Source organism: Lolium perenne, chromosome 1, assembly GCF_019359855.2.
Source record: "Lolium perenne isolate Kyuss_39 chromosome 1, Kyuss_2.0, whole genome shotgun sequence".
Lineage (NCBI taxonomy): Eukaryota > Viridiplantae > Streptophyta > Magnoliopsida > Poales > Poaceae > Lolium > Lolium perenne.
The window spans coordinates 245,350,247-245,364,032 of NC_067244.2; the positions used below are offsets into that span (position 1 = coordinate 245,350,247).

The 13,786-nt window shown below is 44.1% G+C and overlaps 2 protein-coding genes, 1 non-coding gene and 1 pseudogene across 3 annotated transcripts; 3 read left to right on the top strand and 1 right to left on the bottom strand.

The window, feature by feature from the left end:
- The first annotated feature begins 355 nt into the window (after positions 1-355).
- On the top strand, positions 356-5,576 carry LOC127327485 (CDP-diacylglycerol--serine O-phosphatidyltransferase 2). The gene is made up of 12 exons (XM_051354259.2): positions 356-900; positions 1,735-1,800; positions 1,954-2,013; positions 2,195-2,285; positions 2,452-2,506; positions 2,606-2,685; positions 2,791-2,907; positions 3,003-3,087; positions 3,732-3,823; positions 4,635-4,888; positions 5,010-5,098; positions 5,196-5,576. The coding sequence occupies exons 1-12, from the start codon at positions 743-745 to the stop codon at positions 5,321-5,323; spliced, it is 1,275 nt and encodes a 424-aa protein (XP_051210219.1). The 5' UTR covers positions 356-742; the 3' UTR covers positions 5,324-5,576.
- Positions 5,577-7,896: 2,320 nt separating this feature from the next.
- LOC127327487 (uncharacterized) lies at positions 7,897-10,205 on the top strand. The gene is made up of 4 exons (XM_051354261.2): positions 7,897-8,105; positions 8,207-8,300; positions 8,649-8,858; positions 9,238-10,205. Exons 1-4 carry the CDS (start codon positions 8,010-8,012, stop codon positions 9,936-9,938), a joined length of 1,101 nt encoding a protein of 366 aa, XP_051210221.1. The 5' UTR covers positions 7,897-8,009; the 3' UTR covers positions 9,939-10,205.
- Positions 10,206-10,742: 537 nt separating this feature from the next.
- Positions 10,743-12,449, top strand: LOC127327489 (uncharacterized; annotated as a pseudogene).
- A 461-nt stretch (positions 12,450-12,910) lies between these two features.
- On the bottom strand, positions 12,911-13,029 carry LOC127328030 (U5 spliceosomal RNA). The gene has a single exon (XR_007868937.1). It is a non-coding gene; the product is annotated as a U5 spliceosomal RNA (small nuclear RNA).
- Positions 13,030-13,786: the final 757 nt, after the last annotated feature.

The following is a 13,786-nucleotide window of genomic DNA, read 5'->3' on the forward strand; positions in this document are numbered from 1 at the left end:
GTTGTCGCTGATTTAATATAGAAACGGAAGGGGTAGCAAGCACAACGTGTAACGCATGGCACATGACACAGAGGCCGTTCTGGCGCATGGCCCTCAAATACATAATGTGTAATTACGGAACAAATCTGATATAAAAAGAAGAAAAATACTCACGGGCAACCAAAAGTGGTTGTTGTATTGGGCAACGAATAATGGTTCCACTAGCACGGGTACGTGCCAGCTGACCCCAGGAAGCCGGCCGGGGACCTGCCAGACCCTAGGGGGGCTGTGCTGTTGAACGGAAACGGTGGTTCCGTGATTTCCGTGGCGCCGCCGCGTGGTACGTGGAAACACACAAATCCATCGTCTCCGACTCTCACCGGCTCCTTTAAACAAAGAAAGAGAGAAGAAGAAGCCGCCGCCGCCTCTTCCCCGCGCGCGTCGTCGTCATCCTCTTCCTCCCATCGGTCTCCTTCCGATCGCTCTCTCTCTCTCCCACCCAAACCTCTCGCGCCGCCGCTTCCCTCCCCGCCAATTATCCTTTTGCCGCGCGCGCCAACAGCTGGAACCCCAGCTCCCCTCGATTTCCCGAGTTCTTTGTCCCTGCTGGGCGGCAGTCTCGCTCTTTATATGCTGACGAGAAACTGCCGGCGACCGGCTTGGCGTTTTGCCTCCTGAGTCTCTCTCTCTCTGTCTGACGGGCCGTCTCTGTCCTCGCCACCACCGATCGGCCGTCCGTTCTGCCGTCCCCCTGCTTCGGCGCATGGAGGCGGCGAGGCAGAGGACGAGGAACGCCGACGAGAGGCGGAGTCCCCAGGCGGACGATGGCGGCGGGGCGGCCGAGGAGTACGACCCGTGGACGGCATGGCTCTACAAGCCGCGCACCATCTCGGTTCTCCTCGTCGGTGCCTGCCTTCTCATGTAAGTAACCACTTCTCCATTGATTCCTCCCGTGTGTTCGTGGCAAGTTTCGAATTTCTCTCTCCTTTTTCCGTGTGGCTGTAAAAAAAATCCCCGTGCATGCGTCAACAAGATGTACTCCGTAGTAAAAAGGTAAAAACGTGTGTGTTTGGGCAAGTACAAGGCCGTCCAGGGATATATCAGGTGCTGCAACAGTGTCAGACAGTCGAAAGGCAATCGTACCTTTTATTTGGTTGGTTTCTTTTCCAGACAAGAAATTTTTTGGGTGCGAATTTACTACTGGTTTTGGGAGAATGAATTGGATTTTTTTTTTGACGGAAAAAGAATTGGAATTTCGAATGATTAAAGCATGATGAACTTTCCAATGATCAAAGTCAGATAGCACTATCAGAAGGGGAGTGCTCGGAGTGGGTGAGGAGAATCTAAGTCCTGTTCGAATATCTCATAGAATTTCGTCTGAAATACTCTTCTCATGTCCCTCGTCCGCCGTTATAGAACACAGCTGCTGTTGCTTTATGTAAGGACGACAATGACAACCCCCATCAAGCTTAGGGCTAAATAAATTCCTTGCTTCAGTAACCTGACTGCCAAGTTATGCCAAAGATGTGTCACACGGGGCAAACAATGAACTCAATTACTTGTACTGAAGAAATGTGGTCTGTTGTCCTCCTGATTTTCTCGAGCTGCGTTCTACTTCAGATTCAGTTGCTGTCCCAAAACATGTGCGATAAGTGATAACTCATATGGGACAAGCAATGAATTCAACAGTTTGCACTGAATAAATGTGGTGACACTGCCACTGACCTCCTCCGATTCAATTGTTTCCCCTTTCAGCTGGGCAAGTGGAGCTCTGGATCCAGAGGGTGCTGCCTCTCACAGCAGCGTCACATCTATCAAGAGGTAGTATGGCTGAACCCACCTGAATTTTCTTTTTTACTGTCCTGCTCATCACTACCGGGAAATGCTTCCTTCTGATGCTGCCTACTCTTCGGACAATGATTGGGGAGAGTGAGTGACGCTGACATGGTTTTGTTTCTCGCTGGCGCTTTCCAGGGGTGTTCTGGCTATGATTGCTGTCTTCCTCGCCTACTGCACCCTCCAGGCACCATCTACGTGAGTTTGTTTTCTGCAATCCATTTTTTTTAAAATTTTTTTGAACCAAACGCACTAGTGCTTCATAATCAAATGCGTTGCAGGGTCTATTGATTTCTGCATGATTTAGGATCCTTGTACATATGCTGTGGTGTGCTGATTATTGTGGATGATAGACAATAATTCAGCAATCCTGTGACAGGATACTTATTCGGCCACATCCTGCTGTCTGGCGTCTGGTGCATGGGCTGGCGGTTGTTTACCTTGTGGCTCTTACATTTCTTCTTTTCCAGGTTACCTATTTGGACAATTTGTTTACTGTTGTGTTGTCCTTCTGTTTACCCAATCTACTCGATTTTGACACTTCAGAATAAATGCTGTATTCATGCATGTGTTGTACAGCTTGGATGTTTAAATTGACCTCTCATGTGATTCTAGTTTTTGTTTGCTTATTTTCAGAATCGTGATGATGCTCGCCAGTTCATGAAGCACCTTTCTCCTGATCTTGGAGTCGGTAATGTCCTTGTCTGAACTAGTTTCACATGGAAACATCGAATTAAAATGTACAGTCATAGATGCTGATAAAACCCCTCCTTTCCTTACCCTAACGCAGAATTGCCGGAGAGATCCTATGGAGTCGATTGCCGTCTGTATGTTCCAGAAAACCCTAAAAACAAGTTCATAAATATTTATGTATGATTTCCATGTGAACCTTCCCATTTTTACGAACATGGAATACTTATTATTGTTGCTGTCATTAACTCCACCAAATTTGACGGCTCGATGATCAATGTATAGGAGACATTGTTTGATGAATTTGTTGTTGCCCACGTCTTGGGCTGGTGGGGTAAGGCTGTGATGATACGGAATCAATCTCTCCTATGGGTTTTGTCGATCGGCTTTGAGCTAATGGAGGTTAGATCTGGTCGTCTTGTCTTGAAGAAGTTATTGTTTTTGTCTTCTTATTGCTGTCTTTGAAAGTGAAGTGTGCTTGTTATGATCTTTTGCAGCTTACGTTCCGGCATATGTTGCCAAACTTTAATGAGTGTTGGTGGGATAGTATTATCTTGGACATCCTGATCTGCAACTGGTTTGGTGAGACATCTACCATTCATCTTTTTAAAAAAACTTTGGATAACTTTCCTGACATGTGTGTGATCTAAAACTCTTCTACAATAGATTTTTTGCATGTTAAAAATAACTGAGTGCTTCTCTAATTGCATGATTTGATCCAGTTTCTTTGAATATTATTACCTTATCAACTGTAACATGATAACATAAAAAAAAATTGATGTGATGTATCCAAGGAATCCATAGGCTGTAGTGCCAGATCGACATATTGCTGAATGCTACATAGGATACTTGCTACTTGACAGATCTCAATTTAGTCTCTCTTGTTCTTTTGCTTCAGAAACTACCACCAGTGCAACAAGTCTTTGATTAATACACAAATAATATTATTTCATTTTACAGTTTATGTCGAACATCAGTTGCGCTTATGTTGATGGAACTGCTAACTTTAATTATTACTAATCTGTGTATACGGAAGCCCAGCGGTGTTCAGCAGATTGAATATTCATGGCATTGGATTTGAACGTCCTTGCACTGTAGTAAACTACATTTTTTTTAAGAAACCATTTCTATCTACAGCAAGAGCTGGCCATCAATTTTCTGTGAGCGTGCAATGCTTATTCTGTCGCTGGTGTAGCCTTTGACTGAATTCCGGCATTCTGATTCAGGTATTTGGGCGGGAATGCACACAGTCCGTTACTTCGATGGTAAAACGTATGAATGGGTTGGACTGAGCCGGCAGCCTAGCATCATGGGTAAGGTATGTTCACTGAAAAATACATTAACAGACCAATGGATGCCTTGTCTCATGATTCAGTTACAGTTCCTAATGAGCACGTCAGTGGTCTTTAGGCAGTGAGTGACCAAGACCATGTACTTGTCGCTTGTCAGATTCCTAGTCTCCTTTTGTTTTCCAAACATTATTACGGCTGAATAATGTTTTGAGTTATGACAGACTCTGACGAGTAATTCCATGAAACATTGCTGTCAGCAAGTTACTGAGAAAAAGTGAATTGCTTTGACTTCCTGTACGTGAGATACCAGGCAGCATGCAAGGAAATCCCAGTGGGGCTGATATGTTGCGCTGTTCAAATCTGTCATTTGTCATTATTGATCCTGATTTTCCCTCATAATTTATCTGATGCATGCCAATTATCTATGCATATATCTGTTACTTGCCCCACATGTCACATGTGAATAGTTACAGCCTGTTACAGACAACCAAACTTGATAATCAGTCTTGGTCCAGCTAAACAACTGATATGGTAGGGCCGAATAAAACATTGTTTTGGAAGGAAGGAAGGTTGGTAGAGTCTGACAAAGGAAATTTTATTTAAAATAAATTATGCTCATCATCATCCTTTTACAGTTTATCCACGTGAACTGTTAACTGAATTTATATTAGTTAAGTGAACAATCGAAAATTGTTTCAGCATAAGATGTCATCAGTGTTGTCTATGTATTTCTTGAAGCTCAGTTGTGCAGACTAGTTAGCTTTTTGTCCAAACAACAGATTAGTTAGTTTTGATTTGGTCTGCTTACACCACCTACTCCCCCCTTTCGATTTGCAGGTGAAAAGATCATTGAGCCAGTTCACTCCTGCACAGTGGGACAAGGATCAATGGCAGCCGTTTATGGGGCCGTTGCGGTTCATCCAAGTATTGTTCCTCTGCGTCGTTTTCATGATGGTGGAGCTCAACACATTTTTCCTTAAGTTCTGCCTCTGGATCCCTCCGAGGAATCCCTTGGTCGTGTACAGATTGATCCTCTGGTGGCTGATTGCGATTCCGACAATCCGCGAGTACAATTCCTACTTGCAAGACAGGTACCTCTCAGCTTTGCTGTGCATATTTGTTACTAGCAAATTAAGCACACATGAACAGTGCGCCATCTCTTAGCTTTTTTTATTGGATTTTAACATCTGGCCATGATTCCTATCACCTCAGAAAACCTGTGAAGAAGGTTGGGGCCTTCTGCTGGCTCTCTGTGGCCATATGCATAGTGGAGCTTCTTATCTGCATGAAGTTTGGGCACGGTGAGCTCTCCCTTTTCACCTGCTGAACCTTGGGATCTCTCGTGCTGCACATCTGGTAGATGGAGTGTTTAACATACATCAACTGAAATTTTGGCAGGGCTGTTTCATGATCCGATGCCTACTTGGCTGGTAATATTTTGGAGCTCGGCGGGGGCAGCGTTCCTGATATTCTTGCTTGCGTGGTCGTGGAGGAACCACCAAAAATTTCGGAGAAAGAATGTCTGATGGATTCATCAAGAATGTTTTCTACTCAGATCACTTCAAAGTTGCTTCTCAATATACATTTTTATACATAGGATGTACATATATGATGTAACTTAAACCTTAGCGGAGCCAAATTCCTGGTGCTCCTGGTCTGTCACTATAGCTCATTCTTGCCAGCATCATAAGATTGAGTAATTCGAGATCAATCAATAATAGTGTAACAGGGCATGACGTAACGAGCCAATAAATCTAGATTACGACATTGATTTGGACAGTTTTTTTTATCTTTACAAATTATTTCTGTTTATTGCACTTAAAAAAAAACGTTGTGGTACAACCGATCCACCTTCATATCCTCTTTCTCTCTCTTCCTAACAACCTGCAGATATGTGGAAGGGGAGCTCGCTTCCATGGAGGTAGAGGTGGCAGCTCAAAAATAGATGCCACCGGGGAGCTCCGGGAAGAAACGATACTATGGGAGATGTGGCTGTCTGATCTAGCGTCGTCGGGGCTCTAGTGAGCTGGGTTCATCACCGCAAGCCCACAGCGATGAAATTTGAGGTGTTGCATGAGTGTTTTCGAAGTGCTGCAAACTCGTGCACGTTCTACTGTGAACGTGTGAGCGAGGTGTTGCAATGATTCTCGGCATGTGCGGCAAATATTTGATTGATGCTATATTTTTTTTCTTGAGGAGCTGCAAACGTTGATCTGTCATGTTGCACATGTGTTCTGATTTTTTTGGACGATTTTGCTGCGGCCGATGGGATGTGACGTGGCTTGTGGTGGATTTACTGTATACTCGTACTTGCTTGCTGCAACTGAATCGATGTTTTCAAAATGTTGTGATGCTTTTTTGCAATGTTTTGATCCACTGCAAAGATAAAATGCTGCAGCGTTGTTGCAATTATACACAAAACTGCTACATAGGTGGAGCTTTGTTGTAAGGGTCAAATGATCTAGATTTCACGTTTTATGGACATCGGACGGTTAGGGTGGGGATTGATCACCCGAGGATGCTCGTCAGCACGGACAGATCTATATATGGTCATGGGTGTGCACATGTACACCCAATTTTTTTTGGCAAACAAAACTATATTTATAATGCAGATTAAGTGCATGTATCAATGACATTGTACTTTGAGCAAAACAAGTCCGTTGACGTCAATCTAAGCTTAAGATTTTATAATCAAGTACTCCGTAGTATTTTTTCTCTAACTTTTGCAAAAACTTCGATGATTCTTTTAGCTATGGGGGATAAAGTTCCGGTTTTGCTAAGTTAATCCTTTATAGATTGCATTTTTGGTTCCTCAAATTTTGCGGAAATCTAATTTTGATCCCTTAACTCAATTTTAGTCTATATCTTCCCTCAAACTCTTAATTAAGTCTATTTTTGGTCCTTGACAACGGTTTAATGATGGTTGACTGGTATTTGACTCTCTTTTTTTGCCATTGTGCACAAAATTAGCCGGTTTTAATCTACGTGGGATCATTTGTGCCCAGTCAACAAATAGAAGAAATCCCCTCGCCCTAACACACATGTGCACCACCTCCGCCTTTCTTGCTTGGTGTAGCCGTCCTCGCCACTTCAGACGCCTCCGCATTTCCTCGCAAAAACCCTCGCATGTCCGCTGCTTCTGCCTTTCCTACCCGGCTTATCCGCCCTCTTAGTGGGAGGTGCTAACGCTAGGTGTTGGGGAGGAGTTAGGGTTACTATGCAAAATGGATAATGATTATGATCTCGCTGGCAAACATTCGCAATGCTAATTGCATCACTGATCTCGAGGTGATATGGTCCAACATGGATTAAACCTGTCCAAATCAGTGCACGGTGGCAAAAAAAGAAGTCAAAAACCGGTCAACCATCGCTAAATCGCTGCAAGGGATCAAAATTAGACTTAATTAATAGTTTGAGGGCAAGTTAGATCAAAACTAAATTGGAAGATCAAAGTTAGACTTTTGCAAGACATGAGGGACAAAAAATGCACTTCACCCTTAGAAGTCGTTTGGTATCCATCATTTGGGCCTGAAATTCTGAAATTCATTTTGGAATTCCATAGGTGGGCTGTTTGGTTGTCACAGAATTGGGTCATCATTTCATTTAGAAAATCCAGCAAAATGACACCATGGGTAAACACAATTCCAAGCTGAGACATGTCATTTGCAATTCTTCTGGAAGCCATTTGCAAATTCAATATTGAATTATGTTGTCATTTGCAATTTCTGTGACAACCAAACAAGTGTCCATTTCTGGAATTACAATGTAAATGAAATGAATGCATGTATTCATTTCAAAATGCTACAAATAAAATGAAAGCATGGTTTTCAAACGACTCCTTATAGATTAGCCAAAAAAAAAAACACCCAATTTTGAAAACCTAGATCCGTCCTTGCTCGTCAAGCCTTTTTTTCGTTTGCTAAGTTTGTGTTGTTACCTGAACTTGGTATTTAGAAGAGAGTCCCGATTGTTTTTTTTATAAGAATTTAGTTTTTTTAGGAGAGTCCGAACAGTTCGTCTAAAAATTGTCGGAAGGAATCACTCAAAAACGAATTGGGAGAAAAGGAAGCACGAATCTCCAAGCACACACGACGACCCAAGCCCTAGCCGAATAAACCCCGGGCCTCCGGCCGCCGCCTGCTCTTCTCCTTCTCGCCGTCTTTGCAACCCGGTTTCCCCACGCGACGCTCCGGCGCCACATCCGCTGCCGCCATGTCAAAGAAAGGTGGAAAGAAAGCGGCGAAGGGTGGCGGCGAGCTGTCCCGGTTCCTGCAGCCGCATCTCCAGACCATCACGGACACCATCCAGGTATGTTCCCGATGAATTCCTGGTCACGGCGGAGCTCTAATCCTACCTGGAACACCTCGTTTGATCGATTACATGGTTATTTTTTTCATTAATTTTCGCAGATGATGTCGGTGGCGGCTCCTGCGGGATTGGAGCGGACCGTCTGGTCCGAGGTCGTCGCGCTCGGCGATGTGGTCTCCAGGCAGGCTACAGTCGGTGAGTCTGAATTTTTTCGATTTCGTGGACTGATTTTGTGCGCTGGAGTGGCAATCGTGAGCGTGTAGTTAGAATTGTTGGAATTCCTGTGGGTGAGCGTAGATTCAATTGCTTGACATGCCTGGTAAGATCACAATTTAGGAACAAAACTAGGGTTTTTATCTGAATCCAATCTGCTGCAGTTCTGATGCTTTGCTTTGCTTATGCGGAAGAGCTAAATTGTTTGCATTTTGTATCTAACTAGGGGCCAGTGCAATTCTGGCAGTTCATATTGCTGTGCGACATGTTTGTTGTTGATGATTTATCTTTGGCTTTGTTGACTTACTGTTATGCCTGTTTTCATTGTAGCTGGGATGGTCTGGAGCGGAGAATTGCCTGGTGTAGAAGCGCTCAAGGAGAACATTGCTGCGTATTTCAACGTCTTACAGGGTTTCCTGTTGGCTTGCCATGGAAGCACAGTTGGTGCTGGCCCTACTCTTCACAAGTATATCACTACTTCTGCGAGGGGCGTGGTGGATTCCAGCTTCTCGTTGTTCAAGCTAGCTGTTTCGGCCTACGGTATGTAACATCCAATATCCTGTGAAGCAATTTGGGTGATGCAAAATAACTCTCATGATCGAACTCACTGTTCTATTTTCCATACAGATGCAGTAAAAGGGAGTAGATTACATATTTTTTTAGTCTTTTCTGCCTCTACTTTTGTTGTGATTCTAGTTCATGTGTGGGTAACTAGTAATGTAATCACTATTAAAGGAAATGTGGATTAGCGCATAAAAAGGAATGCTGTTCCCTTAGAAAAAGAAAGAAAATGTTGCTAACATGTTCATACAGTTTTGAGACTTTGAGTATAATTTGACACAACGTCTTAGATATAAAAAGTTTCATGTTCAAGATGGTCTGAATCAGGACTAATACCTTTTTTGTGTGTGAGATGCAGAATCTGGGAATCCTGACCGGAAAACAATTATACCTCCGGTGACAGGAACTGTATGGGAAGCGTGTCTTGCTCTTAAAAAGGTGCCTACGACCAACTGTATCGCTATAGGGCGAGCTATGACCGAGATATGTGTCTGTCTAAAGGATGTCCTCCGGGAGATGAAAGAACTCCCGATTGGTGATAACACAGCTGAAAAATCTTCCAGTGGAGAAGCTGACATGACCTTATCGGATAATGATGAATCGTCGTCTGATATTGAGGTAGATGACGACTTCACAGAGGAGGAGATTGCTGTTGCCAAGTTGATTATCACCGTGACATCAGACTCTCTTGCTGCGGTGAAAGAAACAATTCGTTTCATAACTGGCTTGCTTAAGAGCTCTGGCAACCAAAGAGGTGCTAATGAGGATAAGGTTGAGTCAATGGAAAATCTGCTCAGCTGCTGCAATGACATTGCTGACCAGGTGAACGAGCTTGGAGCCTGCGTTTACACACAAGACCCGTCTGAAATGAAGTCCGCCATAAAAAGACTGTACAATGGCATCAAGGGGATGTGCAAGGAAATAGGAGACCTCGGTGGCTTGCCTGAGAACGCCTTTGCAGCATTTGGAAGGTTTGAGAAGTCACTGGGAGATCTCGAGGAAGAGATAGCAAAGGATGTAGCGGATGAGATGAAAAATCTTACCATCAGCCAATCCTGATAGCCGAAGCAGGTGCTTCATTGCAATGTTATGATATGTCTTCTAGTTCTTAGCAATGCTGTAATGTATCTTCTAGCTCGAGTTATGAAGCTTTTGTTGGTCAACAAAATGAGGAGTGTGTAGTTCTTTCCATTGAGAAAAAAAGGAATGGTTAGCGCTTAGTTTGGTCTTGCGATCTCGGGTGTATTAAGGCAGTACAGTAACTTGGTGTAATATGCAAGATTGATGCAAGATAAATCTGGGTGCTAAGATTAAGTTGATTAGTTACCCGTTGAATCCTGTCCTGTTCTGAAGTAGCTAAGAATGTCAGACATATATAATATGTCTTGTTTGTAGAATGCTCAAATCTTCTTTTCTTGCTAAAAAAACAATGTATTGTGCTTATTCTTTGGTGTGTTGAGGCAGCATAATCTGTAGTTGTAAATGTGTACAATATTGGTGCTAGATGCACATGGGTGCTCCACCCTGCATCTCTGTATTTTGATGGGTAAAGTTGGCAAGACTGAAAGGTTATCCAACTAGTACAATGTTTTCTGCTTCAGATTTGTTGGAATGCTCAAATCCATTTTTCTTTTTTAAATAAAACAATGTGTGCTTATTCTTCTTAGTATGTTGAGGCAGCTCTATCAGTGGTTGTAAATGTGTAGTACAAGATTGGTGCTAGATGCACATGGGTGCTCCATCCTGCAACTCTACATTTCGAGGGCTAGGTTGGCAAGGCTGAAAGTTTTCGTTTCATTTGTAGTTGGTAGTTGGCTAAGTTCTCTGTATTTGGTGCTAGTTATCAATGTTTTAGGTTTTAAATTTTGTTTATATACAGATCAGGGCTTTTGCCAATGTTCTCTGCTACAGATTGGTTGGTTGCATTGCTACTGCACTGAAGTGCGATTAACAACATGACTTGGACAGTTTTGTCTAAGCTTGAGCTCAAAATTCAGTTTGTTAAGACTGTTTTCATTGTAGCTGGGATGGTCTGGAGTGGAGACTTGCCTGGTGTAGAAACACTGAAGGAGATCATTGCTGCGTATTTCAACGTCCTGCAGGGTTTCCTTTTGGCTTGCCACGGAAGCACGGATGGTGCTGGTCCTACTCTTCGCAAGTATATCACTACTTCTGTGAAGGGCGTGGTGGATTCCAGCTTCTCGTTGTTCAAGCTTGCTGTTTCTGCCTACGGTATGTAACATCCAGCATCCTGTGAAGCAATTTTGTTGATGAAAAATAACTCACATGATAGAAATTCCTGGTCTATTTTTCATACAGATATAATAAAAAGGATTAGCTTACATATTTATCAGTCTTTTTTGCCTCTACTTTTGTTGTGATTCTAGTTCATGAGTGGGTAACTAGTATTGTAATCATTAGTAAAGGACATGTGAAATAGCGGATAAAAGAAAATATCACTCCATTAGAAAAATGGAAGAGAATGTTGCTAACATGTTCAGACAGTTTTTAGACTTTGAGTATATTTCAGATAACATTTTAAATCCATATTTTTTTCATGTTTAAGATGGTTAGAATCAGGGCTGATACTTTCTTCATGTGAAATGCAGAATCTGGGAATCCTAACCGGAAAAATACTATACCTCCGGTTACATGAACTGTATGGGAAGCGTGTCTTGCTCTTAAAAAGGTGCCTACAACCAACTGTATCGCTATAGAGCGAGCTATGACTGAGATATGCGTCTGTCTAAAGGATATCCTCCGGGAGATGAAAGAGCTCCCGCTTGGTGATAGCACAGCTGAAAAATCTTCCAATGGAGAAGCTGACATGACCTTATCGGATAACGATGAATCATCGTCTGGTATTGAGGTAGATGACGACTTCACCGAGGAGGAGATTGCTATTGCCAAGTTGATTATCACCGTGACATTAGACTCCCTCATTGCGGTGAAAGAAACAATTCGTTTCATAACAGGCTTGCTTAAGAGCTCTGGCAACAAAAGAGGTGCTAATGAGGATAAAGTCGAGTCAATGGAAAATCTGCTTAGATGCTGCAGTGACATTGCTGACCAAGTGAACGAGTTTGGAGCCTGTATGTATACACAAGATCCATCTGAGATGCAGTCCTCCATCGAAAGACTATAGTGGCATCAACCAGATGTGCAAGGAAATAGGAGACCTCGGTGGCTCGCCTGAGAACACCTTTGCAGCATTTGGAGGGCTTCAGAAGTCGCTGGGAGTTCTTGAGGAAGAGATTGCAAAGGATGTGGCGAACGAAATGACAAATCTTGCCATCAGCCTATCCTTATTGCTGAAGAAGACTCTTGATTACAATGTTATGCTATGTCTTCTGGTTCGTAGCAATGTTCAAATGTATCTTCTAGTCCGAGTTATGAAGCTTTTGTTGGTCAAACCGGATGACGAGTGACTAGTACTTTTCCACTGAGAAGTAAAAGGAATGCTTAGTGCTTAGTTTGTATTGCAAATTCTGGTGTACCAAAGGCAGTATAGTAACTTGTTGTAATATACAAGATTGATGCAAGATAAATCTGGTTGGTTTAGTATTTAAGACTACTGCTAGTAGATGAAGTTGGTTAGTTATCTGATGAATCCAGTCCTGTTTTCTGAATTAACAACCTCCTTTTCTTGTTTGAACAAGTGCTTTGTGCTTATTCTTGGTGCGTTGAGGCAGCATCATGAGTAGAATAAATAAATGTTTACAGGATTGGTGCTAAATGGATATGGGTGCTGCACCCTGCATCTCTGTGTTTGGATGGTTTAGGTTGGCAAGACTGGAAGGTTTTCGGTTTCTTTTGTACTAGGCTCGTGAAATTTGGTGCTAAAAGGCCGTGGTTGTCAAATTTGTTTCGTTTTAAGTTTTGTACTAAAAGGCCGTGGTTGTCAAATTTGTTTCGTTTTAAGTTTTGTACTAGCGAGCTGCCATTGTTCTCTGCTAAAGATTAGTTGGCTGCTTTGCGACTGTACTTTGTCCAAGCTTAGGACTCAAATTTCAGTTTTGGATTTGTTGGGGTCCTTCCTATTAGGAAGAACACCCTAAAAAAATTAGCGTATGCTGCTGATTGTGGCGTGCACACGGTATTCTTTAGTAAAAGGCGAAAGAATAGTTCGCTCTGTGCTCACTACGCAGCTCCGTGCTCCTTCCCAGCAAATCATCTTTAGCAAATCCGCGAGGTGGTACTAATCGTCGATCAATCGTCTACTCTGGCGCTGCTGCAGTTGGGGTGGGCTGTTGTTACCTTGCCCAGGCCTCGGCCCAAGGATCCAGGGATGCGTTGTGAATGTTTGGCCCGAGAAATAGTTCGAGGGCCTCGCGCTGGCTGCTGGCACTAACCGGTCGGTGGTCACCGCGGCAGCGCGTCCCCATACCGAGGTGGGCGCCGTCGTGGACGCGCGCGCGTGCCGAAGCTGCTTTGCACGCCAAGCTCGGCCGCGTATAACTAAAGCTGCGGGCGGCGGTGCGCACGCCGTCCGTCGTGCGGCAGGCGAATGTGACCACTTGCCGGAAGAGCGGCGACGGCGCGGAGGCCGGGCTCGTTCTACGGCCGATGCCGCGACACGCACGTACCCGCACGCAAAGGCACCCGCCCAGGAAAGCCGCTCCGGCGCCCACCCGCCGCCGCGAGCACGCGCGTGCGGCCTAGTACGTCGCGCGCGAACATGCGCCCGCCGCTCCCGTGTCGTGCGGCGGGCAGGCAAGCGTGTCGGGACCTGGTCACCCGCTGTACGTCGTTGACGACGCCGGACGGGAAGGAGTTGAGTGCCCAATGATTGAGCATATTAAACACCCCGCGATCCCCGCTTTCCGGCGAGTGACCGGAGCAGCGTACCACCTTTTCCCTTCCTCTCTCGGACTCGTGGTGGCGCGTCGTCGGCTCCGATCGACTAT